General features: G+C 37.3%; 2 protein-coding genes across 17 annotated transcripts in view; one reads left to right on the top strand and one right to left on the bottom strand.

The window, feature by feature from the left end:
• LOC5576767 (protein phosphatase 1 regulatory subunit 12A) overlaps window positions 1-22,718 on the top strand; it is a 260,984-nt gene that overhangs the window by 213,910 nt on the left and 24,356 nt on the right. The window lies entirely within an intron of this gene.
• Window positions 3,669-5,377, bottom strand: LOC5576769. The gene is made up of 2 exons (XM_001662806.2): window positions 4,044-5,377; window positions 3,669-3,977 (listed from the first exon to the last, which is right to left on the bottom strand). Exons 1-2 carry the CDS (start codon window positions 5,259-5,261, stop codon window positions 3,735-3,737), a joined length of 1,461 nt encoding a protein of 486 aa, XP_001662856.1. The 5' UTR covers window positions 5,262-5,377; the 3' UTR covers window positions 3,669-3,734.

Here is a 22,718-nt window from a genome sequence, read left to right as displayed (position 1 = left end):
CATCAGGCTTCTAATTGATATTGCTTTTGAAGAACAAGCCTTTTTTGAAAATGAAGAATATAGATTGTCGAATTTTCCAGCCAATTTCTAACAATAATTGATTTTGATAACCTAAAAAATTTACCGTTCTAAACCGTTGTTCCATATTTATGTGCAATTTAATTATTTTGGAGTATATTTTTTTATTACAACATTGTACAATACTAGTCGAACGATGTACAGAAAACCGATTGAAATTTCATTAATAAATCAAAAAGATACAGCATGCACAAGGTGTCCACTTTATAAAATGAACAGTCCTTAGGATACCTTTAAAGTTATACGTAAGGCATTTTAATAATTTTCTAGGGAAAGTCGTTGGAGTGATGGGAAGATTTTTGATAGAAATAATTCTTTAGAAATGATTGAGCATGCTAATAAGCAAGAAAGCTTACAAAAATCTTGCAACACAGAATTTGAATGATACCATCCCCCGCGAATCTAAATGAATAATTTGACAAAAATCCAAAACTCATCTACCAAGGAATATGACAATAATGTCGTTAGGAATGAAGCAAACATATTATTACGAATACTTTCCGCAAAAAAAGTTTTGTTAGGCAGAATAATACAAAGAAACATTAATTTTGTTTTCAATAAACTAAACAAATTCAATGGTCTGGAATTTTTCTGGAAATCGACTGGAAGGTCAGGGAAAGTCAGGGAATTTCATTCTCAAAATAGAGTCGACACCCTGCATAATTGTGGAAGACAATCAGTTGCGGTATGTGCGAACATTGGTGATGTCGGAGAAGAATTTTCCGTCGATTAGAACGTGGTTGATTTTGTTTTCGGTTTGCTTATCGGGTGATCTCCTGGTGGCCTTATGGATATCTTTGCGCGGGAAGAAGGTGCTTTGGACTACCATACCACGAGAGGCTGCAAAGTTGAAACATCGTGCAGGCTGTTCCGTCCGATCACCGGTCTGTACTGTACATCTCCTCTCGTCCTACCTGTGCGTTCATCTCACCAACAACGATTTTCACGTTACGCTGCGAGTATCCGTTCCGTCATATATCTGCTCCAGCTGCGCGTAAAACGTCTCCTTCTCCTCGTCGGGCCTCCCTCGTGTGGTCCAGTGTACGTTGATAATGATGTAGTTGAAGAAACGGCCTTTGATCCTCATCTTGCAAATCCTTGCGCTAATCGGCTGCCATCCGATATCGTGTTACCGCATCGTGCCCAACACTATGAAGCCAGTTCCTAGCTCATTTGGGGTACTGTGGCAGAAGGTAGTCGCTCGATGCCCACTTTTCCACACCTTCTGTACAGTCCAACAAAGCTCCTGCAGCGCTACAGTATCGATGTTACGGGGATGCAGTTCGTCAAAGATTATCCTGTCGCAACCTGCGAAACCAAGTGACTTGCAGTTCCTTGTTCCAAATTTCTAATCGTAGTCCTTATTTCGTCGCGTGGGTCTTTGCCGATTGATAAGGTTTTACGCCAACACTCCTGTCTCGCCGGAGCGCGATCGTGCCAGCCCTGTTTAACGTCCCAACTAACACTAGAACGATCGCGCTGATGGGTCTACCACCTTGGATTTAGCTGGGCGCGATTCAGCATTTCTCACTCAGCCGGTGGATACCAGAAAAGACGCTGTTTGAGCCGCACCTTTTGGTGAACATACGCTCGAGACGTTAATATTATTTCCGTTCACTTCCTTCTTTACAACTTTCCCATTCAACATATTTAGCGTTTTATATACACAAATACGTCGGAACACTCTGAGAACATAATTATGGAAGAATTTTCTAAATCTGATAATCCATTATTAAAATTGAAAACAGTGTTCCTGTTATTGCGGCAAGGATTTTTGCACGGAAATTCCAAATGAATCGTGATTTTTGTACAACTTAATGATGATAGCAATCGAAAACTATTGACTGATACAATAAAATCACATGTTTTAAAATTGTATTAGCTCATTATAGGTGCTTTTCTTTAGATGCTACACTTGCCCTATAAGAACTATTTTTACCTATGTTGATTCAATATGGTCAAATCACTGTATGCATTAAATTTTCCTGGATATTTATTTATAGTTTCATGCAAAATGTTTTCCTTCGTCAAATTGATCGGTGTTCAGACAGACCGGACTAGATGATATTTTGGCGATCTAAAGAATCGCTATGGGCTCCATCAATACTGATGTTTCCGATGCTCTTTGGAAATTATGGGAATTGGAGCCAAAAGATCACGAAAATTTGGTTATGAAATAGGTCAGGGACGCTAAGGTTAAATGCCGAGTGACAAGGACATTTTTATTTGTGATTAATGTCAATAAATATAAACAAAGGCATATTAATTAATCTTCATGAAAACATCTGATGCTTACAACGACATGCTTCCAAATTCTTAGAGATGACGCTTGGGTAAAACATCTATTAACTTTAGAATCTGTAGGTCAATAAATGGATTAGGGTCCCAACCAGGCATAAGAAACAAGATTATAACAGAATGAGTTTCCCCGGTATTATTTTTTATATCACCAAGTGTTACAAAACATGTACCGATAGTAGTCAAAACAACAATTCTAACAAAATGTGCACCAAACAATATAACTATGTAATTATTCCTATTATAATTATAGCACAATTATTACACAATGTTATCAAGGATGGTACAAAACAACAAAATTATTGCAAAATATATTGCTATTCATACCTTTGGATGTCATTTTCAACAAGCTTACAAATGTAATGTCAAAAACATAGCAAATGTTGTTATAAATCTGATACCAAAAAAAAAACAATGCCGAACAAAATCATATTAACTTCTGTATGTTTAACCTGCTGTATATATAATATTTTGTAAAGTGGTCGGGCGTCCATCCATAAATTGGAATACGTTCATATTCTCGGAAAAATCCTCGAATGCTATATTTTTGGAATGGTGGGTGCTAAATTTGTGGACATTTCTTTCGTTTATAATGGTTTCAAACACACCTTGAAGTGTGCACTAAACTTACAGTGCAGTGCACCACTGACTGCGTGACCTCATCAAACCAAGAAGCATTGATGAGCACCGCAAAAAGCCATGCAATCAAAATGTCTTTATACGGCGAAAAAATGTGAACAGCAATCTCAGGTGCGGTGGCTGCGAAAATTTTAATTGATCAATCAATCTGGGTGTGTGGTTGCGGTTGATTGCTGCTACTATATACTGTTGTTGTGTGCGGTGATTTATAGTTAAGCAGTGCGTGGCAGCCATTGAAGGGATAGGTCGAAGGTGGCCACAACCTAACCTTGTATTTGCTTAACGTGTGCCAAGATGCAAAGGTTATGTAGTTATGCCCTTTTGAATTGTCCGCTGCGAGCAAGCTGACAAATGAGCGATCAACTGGGATTTAGAAATTCAGAAAAGTGTGTTTATTTTTATTAACGTGATTTTTAACCCTCGGCTAGTTCATCTAGGGACCAACGGGTTTACTTCTCTTCCGAAGGAAGTCGTCACTGTACCTTAAGATCATAAGTGGACGGGGATGGGATTCGATCATATGTCATCAGCGTGAGAGTTATTAGTTTTAACCACTACACCAGGCCGTTCTCAGATGTGTGATTAGGAATTGTCTGTTGTCAGAACTTTGCTTCTTCAAATGTACAAGATAATGATAAAAAAAAAAAAACAAATAAATTTAAGACGCAGTGGCTTTATTGAAAATGAATACCTTCATTGCAAATACTTTCCCTCTAGCATTACATGACATCCAATTGATTTACGGCAACGCAAATTTGAACGTGTTCTTCCAGGGCTTCCCAACCGTTGCAGGAATCATTGCACAACGGACAGGCAATATCCGCAAAATTGTTGCTTTCCTCCGCTTGATTGATGGAAGTATCCGGCGAGGTCCCCCCAGCGTTGCGTTCGTTCGCGACGATCCCTCCCGAAGCACCCTGCTCCGCTCTCAAGTTTGTCAACTCCTCAAGCAGGATTTGATGCTGAAAAATAAAAAAAAATCGAATTACTAATTTAGTTTCACAAAAAAGTGCGTGGTTTGAACTTACCTTCTTCTCAAACTCGGCATCTCTTTCCTTGATCTTGTGTTCCAAGCGGGCTATCAAGCACACCTGATTCTTCAAAATGGCATCCTTTTCCGATAACCGTTTTCTCAGTGCATCGATCGCGTGCAATGAGCTGATGCGTTCAATCTGCTTCCGCCTGTGCTCCTCTGCCAGTGCCTTTGTCAGCTTCGTCTCCTGTGCGACTACTTGTTTCTTCGCGTCGTCTAGGACTAGCTTGAGCCTCTTATTTTGCATTTCTAATCGCGTATTCTGCTGGTATGAGCGTTCCTTCGCGTCGGCTAGGGCAAGCTTGAGCTTCTTGTTTTCCGCCTCTAAACGCGCAATGGTCTCGCATTTTTCGGCGATGACATCATTGTCCAGAGCACTATCCCACTCGAGACTTTGCGTCTCCTTGTCTATCAAAGGCAAAGATTGATTTAAGTTCGAAGTCGAAGCTGTGACGTTTGCATCTTGTAATGTCTTATTTGTTGTAACCTTCATTTTCTTTGTGATGGCCGTGTCGTAACATTCTGTTGAATCAAACTTTTCGGAACGTTGTTGATCCTCTGCTTGCGTTTTCGTATCCGATTGGTCATTCATCAGCTCAGACGATAATGTTGAATTCAGTGTAGTTTCCTTTTTGAATGATTTAAAGAGCTCATACTCGCCTTGCTTAGATTTATCTTCGATGACTTCTTGTTTCATCTCCTGTGTGCTGTTAGAATTGCTTCCGATGTACACGCTAGTTTTACCTAGCTCGTCGGTTATTTTGACGGTTGGAGTTTGCAGCATACGTGCGGCGCGAACTGAAGCGTTCTCGAATACGGTGATGTGAGAATCATCCAGCATTGTTCTGTGAACTTGCAGCGATTCCCAAAACAGTTTCAGCACTTCATCCTTAGGCATGAGACTGAAAGGAGATGATTTCGCTGCTGAATCGGTCGATGTCTCGACGCCTGAGGGTGCTTCCTCCTGACTGTGCTCTTGTATTATTCGACAGAGCTCATGCTCCTTGTCGCCTGGCCTATAACCATCCAGCGAGTAAGATTGGGTTACTAACCTCGCTTCCGTAGGATCATCATCCATTGGTGAATTATTCGACTGATGGCGTGAGCTGCTCATCAAGCTAAGAATGTCTGCATCGGAAACATTCAGATAGCTTGCTTCCAGAGATGAAGACGGCGTCGATCCCAGGATAACAAACGAATCTTCACGGGACATGTTGTTGGGGTTTTTTTAAGCGATTAATGTTCACTTGACAGAAAATAATTCCAGGGACAACTTCGAGGGCACTGTTTTGTCCGGGAGGAGGAATCATGCTTTTATATGTAAAGCCTAACGGGTATATTCAGGGGGTACATTTCGTATCCACACTTGTCATGTCTTCCGAGCAATTTAGGTAGACGAAGGTGGCATAATTGTTGTCCATTCTGTTGCGGTAGTCTGATTGATATATTTGGAATAGTTACCTGGATGACTTTGAATGAAAAGCTACGCCCTTTATTTGTTTTAGTAGTCATGTATGCTGACTTTCGGGCTCGCAATTTCTAAGTTGTTTTGTCAAAAGATCGCTATAGTGGAAAGTGGGGCAAAAGTTAGACCTTTGTTAAATGTTCAATATTCTCAGAAAAACGATAACAGTTGAAAAGGAATAAATACAGCAAAGATGACCTTCAACACATTGGATACCATTTTGCTGAACAAACAAGCGCTTTAGCTTACGTTTGTATCCAGCTTTTTAAAAGCGCTAATGGCTGCCGCAAACACACTCACTTTCTGGTAGGGATCAGTCGATTTGACGTTTAGCTTGGGTCGTTTTATATTGAACGGACCCAAGCCAAACGTCATATTGACAGCTCCCTACCAGAAAGTGAGCCTGTTTGCGGCAGCCATTAGCGCTCGTAAAAACCTGGATTGGTTTGAGTCCAAAATACAAAATCTTTTGTTTATGCCACACATATAAGTTGAATGTTGGGTGATTACGTTTTTCGTGTACCTTCTAAAACGTCAGACAGAAACAACCCCAGTATTAAACAGCGGAATCGTGTAAATTTACGTCAAAGATGCCCGACATATTGAAGCGAGCAAAATAACGTAAATTTGGGGTACTAATTATTGTTTGGATCACACAACTTTTCCGTTACATTGGACGAAATTCAACAAAAATGACGCAATTTTAAGTGTAAATACCGAAATCAAATTTTCGTCATTTTGTTTTTTACTTCGAGTATTTTGCTTCAAATGAAATTTACGAAGTGTATAATTTTAGTTTTTTCTTAGTGTGCAGTAGGTTCTTGTCGACAAATTCAAAAATTTATCTTAAACGAACTTTTACCCCGCATGTGTAGCTGTTATATTCCTAAATTGAAAGATAATGTGACGATTTAAAGTTTTTTCCATGAGATAATATATGGCTCAAACTTTTGCCTCACTATGGGCCAAATGTGGTTTCCAAACATTTATGCAAAAACTAGTACACCCCAAAGTATCCTTACGATAAGCCTACCTATGACTTCACATACAAAATGAATTAAGATTTTTTTTTTATTATTTCGTTCTACACAAAGGAAGCTCCACCGAAAATTACAATTTTCACGTCAAAAATGGCAATTAGTCATTTTTTTACATCTCAATCGTTTTATTTTAATGTTTGAAGCAATTCGAACCACCATGACGTTTTTGATAGTTGTTTTGTATTGAACTAGGAATAATTGAAACAAAATTTTCCCTATTCTAGAAATTCTGGAATTTTTGCCCCGCTCTACTCTTTGTGCTCACAGGCAGAAAATATGCAGGGCCTTAACGTGCGATTAGCCAGTTTGGCCATGTCAAGGGCGCTAAACTGCGTGATGGAAGAATGAATTGGGACAAACAAATGATTTTCAAACCTCAATTGTTGCAGCAGACGCATAAGCTTGCGCCAGAAATGCGTGTTTATTTAATTTCATATTTTGTTCTATGTACAATGATATGGTTAAAAAAAAGCGTTCCAGGAATGGTGAAATCAGTGAAGTTTGAAAAATTGCCGGTAAAATAGCTTTTGATTTTCTCAAGAATTTATTTTAGATATCCTTCTATTTGATTGTCCTACCAAATTGAAAAATTTTGCTCTAGATATGACGATTTCAAGATTATTTTTATTAATTAAAAACTTTTCCATTTTTGACAAAAAATAACATTTCAGTTACCGTCAATTAGGGTAAAAGCTTCGGTTTTGGCCAGCCTAAGAGAAAATGTCAATAAAAATCATATGGGAAGCCGTATTTATACTACAAACATTGCAAATGCAAGCTTTCAATCTATATTGTGTATGGTTCGAACCTAAGCTAGAATCATTTTTTCGCTTCGAAAATCTTCGAACCAGAGATTTAACTTTGATTCCTAAATTGGCCAGTCGCATAACTTTCTTATGGAATTGGCCAAATTAGGTATATGGGAGTTAAAATTATAAGGAAAATTAATTTTTTTCCTTATGTGTTGAATCAATTTGGACGAGTAAATGAATGTAGCTCTATCATGTGAATGTTATCTACTGAACACAAAATATAGATAGACTATGTAAAACGGTATATAATCCACTATGGCTACAACTGGCGTATGGCCAAAACCGGTGCTTCTGCCCTAGTTGATGTCCAAGAAAAAATTCTTTTGTTTTCTCAATTTACTTAAATTTTGCGTAAATTATGGTTTCCGTGTACCTCCCAAAACGTCAGATAGAAATAACCCCAGCAAAACCATAGTGGGTTTTTGTCGACAAAGTGAATGGCAAAGATGACCGAAAATGTCAAGATTGACCTTTAAATGCACTTTGTTTTAAATTATGTTTGAATATGAATTACTTATTCTTTTAGTGGGAAAATTTGCCAATATAAACAAATAAACATGATCTATCGTGTTATTAAATAAATACAAAATGTCGTTGAACATTTTAGGACCCCATTACAGAAGTTTAAGAATTGAATGTCTTAAAAGTAGAAGCATTAACCTAAGAATGCTAATGTCGCTGCTGTTCGTGTTACCAACATCTAGTTTGCCACGCGCTGACAGCTTGAGTACCGGCCCTCAAAGTGTCAAATAAATTTTAAAATCATCCACTACAACATGGCATCGACCAAACAATTAAAAGATACATTTTAAAGTGATAATAAACCAATTCAGTTTTGTGAGAACACCGCCATTAGCGTTCTACTACTAATATTTCTATTGTCTTAAACCAGGGGTTTTCAGCCTTTTTGGCTCGCGGAGCACTTCTTGAAATAAAATTGTTGCGCGGAGCACCTGCTTTTCGTCATCCCTTCTTTTGAAATATGGATTTTTCAAATTCATTTCTTTTTTTCGCTGAATTCTGCAAAGTTTTGTTGATTTTTGCCTTGCTGAATATTGATGCTTATTGTCAGTATCAATTAGCTGAATTTCAGCAATGTTTTACCAGTTTTCAGCTATTTGGTTAGCGGAATGGTTATGTGTGTATAATTCCTACGAAAACCGTGAAGTACGATTTATGTTGCTCAATCTCTCATCATTATGATTTTATTTTTAAATTATAATTCAAATCCGAAAAAAATGTTTTCATTTGATTGGTCAAACTTTTTTTGTTTTAAGTTTAAACTGTGACGATCAGGAAATATATACATATATGAAACTATGTGTACTTGATTTTTCGTCAAATATTCAAGAAAATTGTGGCATGAAATCGGCAGAACTGCTTTGGTAGGGAAATTTTCCGACTTTCGTTGTAAGTGTGAAAAACTGAACAAGTCTCTGTAGAAAAATATTTTTTAAACCTTTTTTAATACGTCTGAACTACAAGTTCAACACTTTCGTATATATTCATTTTTTTTTTTTTGTTTGAAACTCGTGGAATACTTCTAATTTTGAATCATTTTGTTTAAATTTCGGTTATTATCGAAGTTGCATCTAATTTTTTTTTTTTTGCGGCGAGGAATAATATCCCAACAAAACTTTACACCCTGAAAGTCTCAAAATATTCTGTCGGGGAAAATTAGATTTTTTCAACTTTCGGGGTTGTTTTCCATTTTAATTAAAAAAAAAATTTGTTTGCAAGCTGAAACTGTCCCATACAAAATGTATGGGAAAGTTTTCACCAACAGAAACTTTTTAACCTTACAATTTCAAAATCTCAGCTCAAAAGCTAGACGTTTTGAGCAAAAACAGTGGCAAAATTCAATGTAACTAATCGATCAAATTTTCAGTGCTATCAATTGTTTTTTTTTTTTATTTAAACTCTTGTAAATTCTAGATTTTGCTTGGTTTTGTATAATTAAAAGCGTTTTTAAGCAAAAAGTTTAAATATTTCAAGGTAGTGGTACAAATTTTCAAAATTGTCGCGGAGCACCTGCCAAGGCTTCGCGGAGCACCAAGTGCTCCGCGGAGCACGATATGAAAACCGCTGTCTTAAACGATCTTTTGCTGCGCCGGTGGGACAGTCATATTGCTAAATTTAACGTATAAATCAATTCGTTTGCTCGGTAACAACAAGCTACACACTTGGTTACCAATGGCTTTTAGGGCGATATCACAAGTTATGCGAGATTCGTTCTTATTACAGTGAAACCTCCATGAGTCGATGTTCCATTACTCGATATCGACTCATGGAACCATACTGAAAACAAAATTTCATGGTTACTATGATGGTCCCCTCAAACAGCTTTCCAAGGATTTTGTTTCCACGACTCGATATTTCCATGAGTCGATGGTCCCTTCAGATATCGACTCATGGAGGTTTGACTGTATTAATAATTTTAGTCAGTCAGATCTAATGTCACCCCTCGAAGGAATGAGAATGGGCCATTTTTCGACGACCGAAAGATAAACGATTTTTTAACATTTATTAATAATTTACAAATGCATTACCCATGAGCGTATCGTTTGCTCACATTCAAACGAATAATTCAAGTCAAATTACGAAAGTTGTTTAAAAATCAATCATGACGACGGTAACTCAAAAGTTTGTTTATGAGAATTAACGGCGAACATTTCACGTCGACCGGAGCTCTAGAAGCCAAGATCCAAGTCTCCAAACTTGACCATTTTGTACGGTAATTAAAACAGATAAAAAATAAAGGTCTAGCTATGTTTCATCGGTCGATTGTTAAATGGACCGTTCTTCTTCTTCTTTCTGGCGTTACGTCCCAACTGGGACAAAGCCTGCTTCTCAGATTAGTGTTCTTATGAGCACTTCCACAGTTATTAACTGAGAGCTTTCTTTGCCGATTGACCATTTTTGCATGTGTATATCGTGTGGCAGGTACGAAGATACTCTATGCCCTGGGAATCGAGAAAATTTCCTTTACGAAAAGATCCTCGACCAGTGGGATTCGAACCCACGACCCTCAGCATGGTCATGCTGAATAGCTGCGCGTTTACCGCTACGGCTATCTGGGCCCCTAAATGGACCGTTGCAAATTTCAAAATTAAGTTTGTTCAGTTTTTATACCGCAAAATACTAAACTTCGTGACGATTTTTATTTAGAATCGAACCAAAAACTCTATTCCCATTTCTGAATCAAAACCAGGGCAAATCTCAGAAGTTCTTTCTCTGAAAATTAAAAAAAAAAACTTCTCAAAACAAAAAGCTGACTAAACGGTTTCGAAAAGTTTTCCTTAATTGAAGGTTAAAAACAACAATTCCTACTAGCACTGCCACAGTTTAGCTTCAAAACCCTTGTGATTTTAATATTTTTTTCTATGCACAATCTCGATTTTCAGAGATCTCATTTTCATTTGAACCTTGGCTTTGAGGGCAGTGAGGTGGCTCGCTCAATAAATTGGGTGGAGAACCGCTGCATTAAATCATAATCAAATACCTTCTAGAGGTTTTGGTCTTCTTCCAGAAGGGACTCACAATTTCGGTAAAATGAGCAACGAACTGTGAAACTAAGCGTCAAGATAACCAAAAGCTATATGGCGACCGTAGCATTTGTTCGAACCCACCATCTCTTGACACTCTCTTTCCTATGGTAGCACAGGTGATCCAAAAGTTTTCGACGAACACTAGCTAAACCGTATTGGTACGATAGCTCAATAATGATTGGAATAAATTTATATGCTCATTTGTCTCATCAATCATCGAAATAAGTGACCTAAGGGTCAAACTATTGAAAAACAATCAAACAATTTGATAGAGATTTTTAATAATATAGCTTGTTTGCAACAACTTTTGTTCAAGCACTGTTTTTAGAAACGTCATTTTAACAGTAAAGCCCGCCTTTAGACGAGGTATACTTTGCGATTTTGTGATTTTTTTCGTAGCTCGGAAATCAAAATGATTTTATTTTTGGCTTAAACCTTGACTCATATCACGCAAATAAGGAAAGTTTTAAAAACTTTTGATTTTTTTTTGTATTTTTTGAAAAAAAAATATATAACCTACAAATGCTTGGGGTTAATTTAACGTGTAATATAAGAAATCGTATCTTTAACATTTTTCTACAATCAACCTATTGAAATAATTTCAAATTTGTTTTTCCGATAGCTACACGAAAAATAAAATGTAGGGGAATTAGGGGCATAATGGACACGTTAAGCAAATGTTCGTTTTAAGACCCTTAAATGGCAATGTTTTTAATTTACCCCCGGCTAGTTTTCAAGTTTGATGTTAGTACGACGTGCCACATTCAGTCATAGTGATAAAAATCATATCATATGTCAGAAAAGCGAGATAGAAAATTGGGTCGAAAACAAGGCTGGTAAAAAGGTATCGGGGCGAAATGAACACCTGTATGAAATTTAGTTATTCTAACATATTCAATGACTGTCAATCATTCCGATATGCAAAAGGACTCTCCCTCAATCATAATAGCTAAAAAGAACCTTTCTGGGTTCGTTACTTTGCTCAAAAATTAGATTCTTCCACGGTCTTGCTTATATACCAATTTGAAACTGAGAAAAATTTTAAGCCAAATTTTAAAGAACAATTGAAGCAAAAAATAAATGTTTTTACCGTCAAGCATTTCAAATGCATTACAGATTTCATGCAGTGAATGAACTTTTGATGAAATATGTGTATTATCAGATTTTGAGAGGGTGTCCATTTCGCCCCGTATGTTCATTATGCCCCTAATCCCCCTACTCCAGAAAAAAAAAATAAAATTTAATATTTTCAAAAGTACCGTAAAAATATGAATTTTTATTATTGCCAAAAATCAGTAATTAGGAGAGGCTTCAAGAAGAAATAATAAAGGATAGGGATATTCATAAATAAAAATTATAAAAATCAAAAACCAAAATTCATATATTTGCAAATAAAAATAAATCCTTGCCCAAAACGTGTTTAGAACGATTTTAGATAACGAAAAATGATATTTAGATCGAAAATAAAAATTTGAGTATTAGAGGGTTAAATTATCGAGAACTGTGGGAAAGAGAGGGTTAAACAATTGTCTTAGAATGGTATGTGTTAGTGAGAAAAGGATGCAATCTATGTGGATATGCGATTGGAATAAACTTTGGCTCTGCATTTATCATTAGAATCCTATTAGTGTAAAATTCCAATGAACTCAGGTACATTATCGCCAAACTGCCACTACACTCGTGAAAGGCTCACATATTTATTTTCTTACCCACGTGAAACCGTCATGACCGTTATTGTCAGCATACAGCGGTCATATTTGGGGTAAAATTTACGTTCGCAGCGATACGGGTAGTTTTTCATGTTCGAATTTATATTCCTTAAAAACAGGCAGCTATATAGCAAGTTCTATATTTAAAACATACATATGCTTGCTTGCAGTTTCAAATAATTTTGTATGCTTACCTATGCAAAGCTTTTAAAGATAGTTTGATCTTATATGATACGGAAAGGGGGCTGAGACCGAATTGATGATTTTCTGCTCAGCACACAGTAAAGAAGCAAGCAATGTCAGCAGACCCTCTCAATAAAGCCCAACCCATTTTTGCGGTTAAACCCATTTTGATGTTGAATTTGCTTATTCCTTAATTCTATTATAGCTTCAAGAATAAATTTTCTCTCCTATGGAGCGGTCCATTAATTACGTGAGACAATTGTGGTGGATTTTAGACTCTCCCTCCCCCCATTGTAAGATTTTTTTGTATGAAAATAAAAAATAATTTATATGGCGCGTAAGAAATCTGAACTAATAATATTCAAGCCGTCACACCCCAACAAGTTTGGACAAAACTCCAAAACCTTCAAAGACTTCGAAATTTTCAAAGCATGAATCAAAAAGATGATTCATTTGTGATTTTTCCTGATAATTTCACCAAAATCGATCGAACGATTACGAAGTTACACAATTTTGAATCATCGATGTCGGCACCCAGTACTGTAAAGGTTAATCAATAACTGAGCCACATTAACCTCTCCTGCTGCTTTTTTTTTTGTATGGAACGCTTGCCAAGGACATTGCCTTTCGATCCATAGTGAAAAACTCTCCGAAACCTGTAGTATTGCACTGTTACATCTCTCATTGTTATAGGCCCTTTTGAAAAGTTACGCGAGAAATGTAATGACAATTATCCTGCACATGATATTATTTGAAGAAAAATTGTAAATGTTCCTATTATTGAATTTCTTAAATGTTATCTACGATAGTAGCATAGGGTACCAAACTTCTCAAAAATAGAGCGGTAAGTAGTGAATCAATAACAACATATTTTCGTAGATTGCTTTTCGTTAACATTAAAATGTTTAATCCATCATATCATCATGTAATTCTGGGTATCTGTAATCCATTTTAGACCATCTAACAAATTTGCACGAATTCGTTATTTTTAACCGATGATGATAGCGCACCACACTGTCTAGCGGGTGTTCGGCACTTTTCATGTGCGACGACAACTCATTTTCTTCTCGGAAGAAACAACAACAGTCGGTCGCGCGAAGGCTACGTTTCTCGTGAACCTATTTTTTCCACACGAAAAACTCTGGAATATATCATCATCCGAGGAGAGGAGGGAGACCACACACCTCACGTACATATAGATAGATGTACCGTGAAATTGACCAAACTCTCGTCGCAAATATTTATCTTTCCACATGCGGAATTAGTTTTTATAGGATTGCAACCACGACCGGCCAAAGGTGATGGCCACATGTCGAAATTTAGCGGAGGGATATTTTACGCCATAGAAATGGGGGTAGATTGGCTTGTGGTTGTCCAAAGCTACAATGAAAGATGAATGCGTATACTAAGCTCAATGGTCACCTTTACGGTTTGCAAACAATGTTGCAGTGATCTCCATGATGAGCGTTGTAAGCCGTCACACAATGACTTGGTTGTATATTTTTACCAAAGTGAAATCCGATCCAGTTGACGAGATGTGCTGAACAGTGTCCCGTGAAGTTCAATTCTAGCAGCTGAGATGGTGACTTTACAGAGGCGTAAATAGAAAGAAGACCAGGGGCCATAACCATTGGGTAATGGAGATCAGTTTGAAATAAGGTTGATAATAAATCTTCGAGCTGTTTTGTGGAATACGTATAACTAACCGAAACCCTAATATAGCCTAATTAAATGGTAGAGTACTGAATTCGGTTTTCATTTACTTAAAACAATGGTCTGAGGAGCGGAGAGACAAATCCCCCTGGTCACCCTTTATTTACGCCAATGTGACTTTGACTGCTAGGTGTCAGTTTCCTTATTTGTGAGCTTGAAAATGGATTCGCTAATGCCTTCTCAACACGAGTGAATGGTTGTCAGTTTCGCAAAGAGTGTCTGTTTTCGAAGTGCTTTCAATTTAATCTACGTATCGTAACACTTTTGGGCAAAGTGCTATTAACATCGAATTGAGAATAACCAGAAACTTCGTTGAATTCACAACTGATCATTAATTGATCGCATCTGTTTGTTGAATTACCATAACCCTCGAACAGCCAACAAAATGGATGGGCCTTGCAAGGACGTTCTAAATCCCGTCGCGGACTTTTACACTAATCTCCCGTGGTTCAAATCAACTCCTAAGCCGTTGACTTGTGTCACTGAGTCCACCTTCGCACCATTTCCCGCGTCAAGCACAATAAAGAACCCCGTACGCAATTATGGCCATTCATTATTCTGCCACCCACGCGATTCGATCCGGCTGCTGCTGCTGTTTCTCCTGTTGCGGTGAAAAATGTTTGTAATTTTCCGAGATCGCGCCTTTTCATTAATGAACACCTCCTCCCTCGCTCGCATGGCCCGTGCGTTGCGTCGCACAGTGGCATATGGCTTGTCAAAAGTTTGAAAAATGAAGTTCCTAAAATTGGCTCCTAACATTTTTTTAGTTTTCAATGCGTTTCCCCAAAATTTTTAATTGATTTTTTCGACACCATCTTAAGTCATCGAAATTTGATTGCTTTAAAGTGAAGGTGAAACGAAGCCAAATCTCAAATTTTAAAGAGCAAACATCTAGAAAACCAGACAACCAATCAAACTGAACACTTAATGGATTGGTCACTCGCTGGTGGATGGTCTTCAGAATCCATGTTCATGTGAAATTGCCTCATGATAAAACTTTTTAATCATTCTTGGAGTCCAACTGAAAAGGTTTTATCAACAGTCTTGCGCGGAATCCACCAAAAATCTGATTTGATTCCGAAAGGTTTTTGACAAGCATCTGTTAAGTTATCTTAAAATGAATTAACCCAGGAATTCTTCGAATAATTTTTCAATAGATCCGATAGGAGATAACTACACATATTCCGCAGGGTTTTCTTCTGCGACTCACCAAACAGTTTGTTCTGAGAAACCTGTTAGAAATGCTTCAAAAGTTCTTTTAGAAATGCTTCAAAAATTTAATTTTTCTCCTGGAATTAAGAATTAAGAATATCAGTAAGTACATCTCCAAGCATTGTTTTAGGTAGGGATTCTAATTATTCTAAGCATTTTCCAGTACTTTGCCTTGAGTTGTTTTAGGATATTATCCTGGCAACTTCCACCGGAGCGCTAATTGGGTTTCTTCAAGACAGTTCGCAAAATTTTTAGGATGCGGGAAGATTGAGGAATTTTCCCTATATATTTTTCCAAGCGTTTCTTCTCGGATTATTATGAGAACTACTCCAGATATTACATAAAAAGATCTTATAACGATTTCTGTAAGAATTTCCCCAGGTATTTATCTGGGATCCCAATAAAGATTGTTTCTAGAAATTTTATTTTTGAAGGATTTTTTAGAAAGTTCCTCAAACATCAATATAGATTTCCGAAACTTTGTAATATTCAAGATATCCAAGAATTTACCTAGAAGTACAAAAAGCATTATGTTGTGATTTCCTGTTGGTATTATAATAAAGTTTATCAAAAATATGAAATAATAAATATGGAAACAGGAATTCTTTGACTGGATACATTTGAAAATACAGTGGGATTCCGTTTTTAACATGCTCCATTGTGCAACATAATGGATGACAACATTTTTCAATACGATGAAAATATAAAATTTATCCAAAACATTATCATGTTGCTAGGTATCGTCGTTTGAACAACATCTAAGTTTGATGCCGATCGTATCCCGGAACCCCTTCTTCTTCTTCTTTCTGGCGTTACATCCCAACTGGGACAAAGCCTGCTTCTCAGCTTATGAGCACTTCCACAGTTATAAACTGAGAGCTTTCTATGCCAATTGGCCATTTTTGCATGTGTATATCGTGTGGCAGGCACGAAGATACTCTACGCCCTGGGAAGTCGAGAAAATTTCCAACCCGAAAAGATCCTCGATCGGTGGGATTCGAACCCACGACCCTCAGCATGGTCTTGCTGAATAGCTGCGCGTTTACCGCTACGGCTATCTGGGCCCCATCGTCATCGATATTCCATCGATTTGTTTAAATCTTCAGGATTCCCATACCCATTTTTTTAATGCGGAATCTTCGTGTGTTCGCAAACTTTTATGAAATCACTGATCTCTATATGTCTCTCAGCTTGATTTTCAGCACATTTTCCCAGACATTCTAACTGAGTAGCAAGCCCACCTAAGTCTGCTGGTAGTTAAACAATTAATAGGAATCACTGCTTTGCAGATATGATACAGTTTGTTCACAGAAAAGACAAGCACTCGCATTCACAAGCTATTAATGCTTTCCAGTCCAAACATGTTTTCTGAGGGTATATGAATGATTAAAATCATTTATCAGTTCAACTCCTCTCTTAGGTCTTAGAAGCCTGTTTATGAACTTCAAGGGGTACCATAGAAATTGAATTTGGATTGGTTGATCAGTGCTTGGTAACATGAGTATCGATCTAATGAATTAGGTTAAGGTGATTATAAAACGAAGCCAAATTCAAAATTTTCAAGTGCACAAGACGAGAGAATCTGGCAACAGTTCGCGTTGAAAACCAATCAAATTGCTTGCTTGCTGGTGGTGACCAATGGGATAGATTTTCAACGCGGAGCGTTGTTTGGTTCTCAAGTCTTGTGCTCTTGAAAATTTGAGATGTGGCTTCGTTTTATAATCACCTTAAAAAGTTTATTTATGATCTACGAGAGGTATCACTCCGCTAATTACTTTGCCAAATCAGAAAAAAAAAAACATAAAATTACAGCACAAAAACATGTTACAAAAAATGAATCAGTTTTCTGTAATAATGCAAAGATTAACAACGATGAAAAGAAAATGATCAATGCAGATAAGCTCTTATGAAGAATGAATGTCATGGAGTGTTCATTCCGACAAAAATCTCTATATGACCACTAGTAACTTGGAGTTTGATACAGGATTATATTTTAAATCCATGCGGGCTCAATAGGAGTTTGCTGAAGTATTCCGCTATAAATCAAAATACGGTCATTTTGACACATAATAACTTGGCACTTCCATGATTCACTTTGGCATGGGGGGTTTTTCTCGGCCGAATTGTCTGAAACTTTACAATGAGAAGCGCATAAGAACGACGCATATTGTAGCCAAATATGAGCTCTGTAGTTTTTGAAAAACCCCACTGCTGAAGTGAACCAAAAGTGCCAAAAATAGGATCTGGCTCCCTACTGCCAGATTGTAAAAGTCATTAGAAAAGCTGACCTGCAAAAACTTGGCACTGTCTGACGTGGTCGGACATGTTCTTAGATTCTACAGATAATAACGATGTCAGCGAACCTATCATGTCAGTCCAGAAGTTTGCTGAAGATTTTTTTCAGAGATTTCTCCTAGAAATTTTTGTAGTATTTTTTAATATTTCTTTGCATACTTCAAGGGACTTCTTCAGCGATCATTACATGCACCCCTTTAGATTTTTATCTGAGTATTTCTTGGTAAATATTCCAGCAAATCCACTATAGATTCATCAATTTTATAGACAGAAATAAATGCTCTGCAATTCTGACGAGACGTCAGCTGTCTTATGTTTGAAATCATCCAGGGATTGTCGTGCAAATGTCGTGTTCTCCAGATATATCAGCTACAAGTCCCTCAGGAATCCTTTCAAAAATTTCCTATTATTTTCTATATTTTTCGTGCCTTCAATGCGAATTCTCTACCTCTACTACTCTTTTCAAATATTCCTTTAGGAAAATTTTCAGTGATTTTTTCAACGATTGTTATACGAAATCTTACTAGGGGCGGTCCATTAATTACGTAAGACAATTTTGGCGCTTTTTCGACCCCCCCTCCCCCATGGTAAGATTTTTTGTATGAAAATTACAAATAATTTGTATGGCGCGTAAGAAATCTCAAATCCCCCCTCCCCCATAATCCCTTACGTAATTAATGGACCGCCCCCTACATGGTAATTAGTGATTCTTTTAGATATTATTTATAAAAAAAAATCAGCAGAATTTTATGATCTATTACGGCAAAAAAATATTATTTTTCATAATGCTAGTGGTATTTTTTTGTATTTCATTAACATATTTCTGCAGAAATCTTATTATCATTTTGAAATTGATCGATTGTTTGCGCTCTGGATCAGTATTGGGACCGTATTTTCATTAAAAGTTTTTGGATGAAGGTCAATAATGCGATTATTGATTTGACAAATTGTACAGATAAAACTTGCAAATCATCACTGAAGACATCTAAGAAAAGACCGTTGCGTAAACTGCCCATCATTTTGTAATATACTGATAAGGTATTAACATCCTAGTGACCACATATTACAAATTGAAATCAGAAAAAAAATGGGTTCGGATTTTGGTACGGTTTCGCTTTTTTTGGCAATTGAAAACTTCGATCATGTTGCCAAAAACGGAATACAACTGTAGTTCAGACTTTTGTTTTAGGACTTCATCCGATGATTCTTTCGACTCTCATTTTTATAATTATCATTTATCTATGAATAGAATTAGAACACTGTCAAAAATATTTTGAATTGCTTCTTGCAGTAAAAATTGACAGTATATAATTCCTGAAGGAATTGAAGAGGATATATTCGAAGGCATCTATTGAGAAATCGATTGATTTATTGAACTCTTAGAAAAATACTTAGAAGGATCCAGCAAATCTTTGAAGTAGTTCACGGAGGATTCTTTGCAACATATGTTATTGCCAAATTTATGAACTAATATCTTGTGTTTCACATTTTATAGAATACATAATCGAAGGAAAAACTAAAATTAAATCCTGAAGAAATCCCTACTGGTATTCCAAGACATTTTCTTGAGAAATTACTTTCGGATTCCTTAGAGGAATAGTTCGAAAAACAACTTTAATGATACCTGCGTAAATCCGGGAGTTTTTTTTCTAATAACGGTTTAACCTATCTTGGGAATCTTTGGAGGAGCTGTATGAACTGCAAGAATCTGTATGCTGTATTCCGTTTCAATGGGAATGAAAAAGGAGGATGGATGTCCATCATAATTTAACGTTTTATGCTAAATGGATGCAGAGGTTGTGTACAATGATTGTTTCTCTGCAAATGTCGTAAATGAAATGTCAAGGCTGCTTGTCCAAAAAACGGAAATTCTAGCTACTTCAATGAAAAGAGCTGTATGTCAAAGAAATCTCAACCAATTCAATTTCAACAGGCCACTATGGCAGTTTCCATATAGCATAGCGTCCAAATCCTATGAGTCACTCGCAGCTTTGCTGCCTACATACAAATAGACAATAGTTTTGATTGCCCCTTTTTGCCCCAAGAGGATAAAATTTCACATTCATGTTTTGGTACACCATAACCATCAATCTAACATACAGAATTGCATTATGTCTTACAATTCGCGATTACTTTTTCAAGTCGACGTAAGTAAGTTTCATATGATTTTGAGCAAAAAAAAAAAAGAATCAGAAACTGTCTTCCAAAACCGTTTTAAAATAGATCAATTTTTTAACATTTTTTCATCGGGTACATTGCTTTAATTTTGCACACAATCAGCCTGCGTTAAAAAACTATATTATTATTTCCCACAAAAATTTAATGACAAAATAATAAGTCGTTTTATTCAGTTACTTGAGTCGTTTTTGACCAGTGTCAAATCGACTCAAGTAGTGTTTTGTTCTGAGTCGTGGTTAAGTCACTTTGTCTCCCTATACAACGGAGCTGTGCAAGCAGCGGTTAGGTTGCGAAAGTTGAAAATCTTACTTACGTCGTTTTGTGAATCCGGAAATTAAGGATTCATAAAATAAGTTTGTTTACTTTTCTGACTTGGGACTGTTCGTTTGTAAGTTTTCAAGAATTCTGCTAAAATGTTGGTTAGAACTTATATCTCTGTTCTCAATTAATTGTTATGTTATAACACTCTGTTTATCTGAATTGTTATAAAATGTCACCGACGGATACGAATTTTGGACTACTTTGAGCATCGAGAAAATTGAATTATCGACCCCAATCGATTTGGGGCACTTTTGAGGTTTTGTCCGACTTTTGCATTCAGACGCGCAGACGTTGAGTGACTACCGTTGAGAGCGGACGTGTCTGTGCTTGCGTGCTGTTACAGTGATTCGAGTGAAAAGAGCGTTTCTGCGATTGCCGTGGGAGGAATTGTGCTGGGGATTTTGGGTTTCTGGAAGTGCCTGTTGTGTTCCGTGCTGGATTTCCGACGGATTGGGCTGGATCAGGGATTTGGCCAGCATCGGCTGGGTGAAATAGGCTTTTCGGAGAGTAGTGAGAAAAGAAAAGCAGCAATTGGTGGAGTGCGGAGGGGTTTGAAGCCTAGTGGTGAAGTGCGGAGGGGGTGAAAGTGCGGTGATCAGATTGCTGTTAGATTGTCCTGAAGAAAAGACTAAATTCCTATAACTGGAGCAGCTGGCGTGGTTAAGGAGTGGTTCCGGGGAACCGAAAAGGGAGTGTAAAGTGTTTGGCCAGAGGTAGTGGAGGAAAAAAAAAATTGGAACGCCGAAGAAAGAAGTTTTAAGGCGTGAGTGGCGGGAGGGTGCTACGGTCGAGAGCTTCAACGGAAGAAAAGACGAGTGGTGTGAGTGAGAAGACCTTGATCGGTTTTGGCGGTAAAGCTCGTTGCAGGGGTTCGAAAAAAAAAAAAAAAAAAGAAAATTGGAAGCGAGAGTGAGTGCCAAGTAGAAGCCAAGTGGGGAAGAGTGGCTTCGCACACTGTGGGAGGAGGAAGGGAGAATCGAAATAGGCAAGCGGCTGAGTATCGACAGAGAGAGTGTAAGTGAGAAAGCGCATCTGTAGCGGGGAGGCAGAAATAAGAAGAGCTCTGCTGATCGACCCGAGGCGAATGCGGTGAAGAGCACGGAGGTAGATTCCAACACAGCGAGACTGAGTGCACCGGTTCCATTGGTGGCAGTATTGGTGAGTCGTTCACTTTCTCGTTCCAATATTTTTTTCCATGCATCTCGAAGTTTGGTCCTCATGATGACGATGACGCCTAATGGAATTAGGAGGATAGGGTGGTTCTTACAGGTATTATCTTTATTAAAGCAGAGGTTATTAAACAGTAGCCATGAACCAAATAGGCTGAGTGAATTGATTTTAAAGCAGATTTGTGCGAAATTTAACGCAGTTAATTTTACCCAAGAAGATGTAGATGAATTGATTTCAATTATTTTATCTAAAATTGAAGAATGGGAGAAAGATTTAAATAAGTTCATAGAGTTGTTTGAAAATAATCAAGTAGAGGTTTTAGATATCGCAGAAATGGCGAACCATTGCTTGCTTTTAGCTGTTTCTCAAATATTTGAATGTGAAGTGAGGGTCAGTAACGATAAGGATGATTGTAAAATTATTGGGGAAGGGTACAAAAATAGCTGGTTTGGAGTGCTTGAAGTTGGTATGGAATCGAGCGAATGCGTGAAAAAGGTAACTCGCGCTCTAAAAGCGTCAAATAAGATCGACTTAGGTAATTGTGGAAAAGGCATGCAATTGAATGGAATGGCAGGAAAGGGCAATGAACCGTTGATAGTAAAGAATGAAGGTTTGTGGTACACTACAATAGGAAATTGGATAATTGAGATAGAATCGAAGGGTGAAGATGATGGCAAACTATACAGTGGATTGATGATGAATGTTATTCAGAAAATGAATGAAGGAGAAATTGAGGAGCAAGAGATGATTACGGTGTTAGAACAAATTGATCTGTTTTTTGAAATGTATGATGAGGTTTTGAATAGACTTGAAGAAGAAGTAATGGTAAATGGAAACGCATTATATGAAATATGGAAAATTGTCAGTAAGTTAGCAGTAGCATTGAACAGAGAAATTATAGTTTTCATGGAAGGAGGTGAAGAGATAGTACTTGGGGTGACTGAAAGGGAACGGAAATTTGCTTCTTTCCGGTTGGTAGCAGAGTTTCAGGAAGTGGGTGTCCGCTATTACTCAATAAAAAGCA

Source organism: Aedes aegypti, chromosome 2 (assembly GCF_002204515.2).
Source record: "Aedes aegypti strain LVP_AGWG chromosome 2, AaegL5.0 Primary Assembly, whole genome shotgun sequence".
NCBI classification, from domain to species: Eukaryota; Metazoa; Arthropoda; class Insecta; order Diptera; family Culicidae; genus Aedes; species Aedes aegypti.
Note: the sequence above shows the minus strand (reverse complement) of the source record. Positions and strands in the feature narration are given on the sequence as shown.

What these genes read in the sequence shown, in the direction of transcription:
- LOC5576769 (XM_001662806.2), bottom strand. Translation starts at nt 5,261, where the DNA reads ATGTCCCGTGAAGATTCGTTTGTTATCCTGGGATCGACGCCGTCTTCA. An exon ending in ATGCCGAGTTTGAGAAGAAG is followed by an intron (nt 3,978 to 4,043) that starts GTAAGTTCAAAC and finishes TTTATTTTTCAG; the next exon opens with CATCAAATCCTGCTTGAGGA.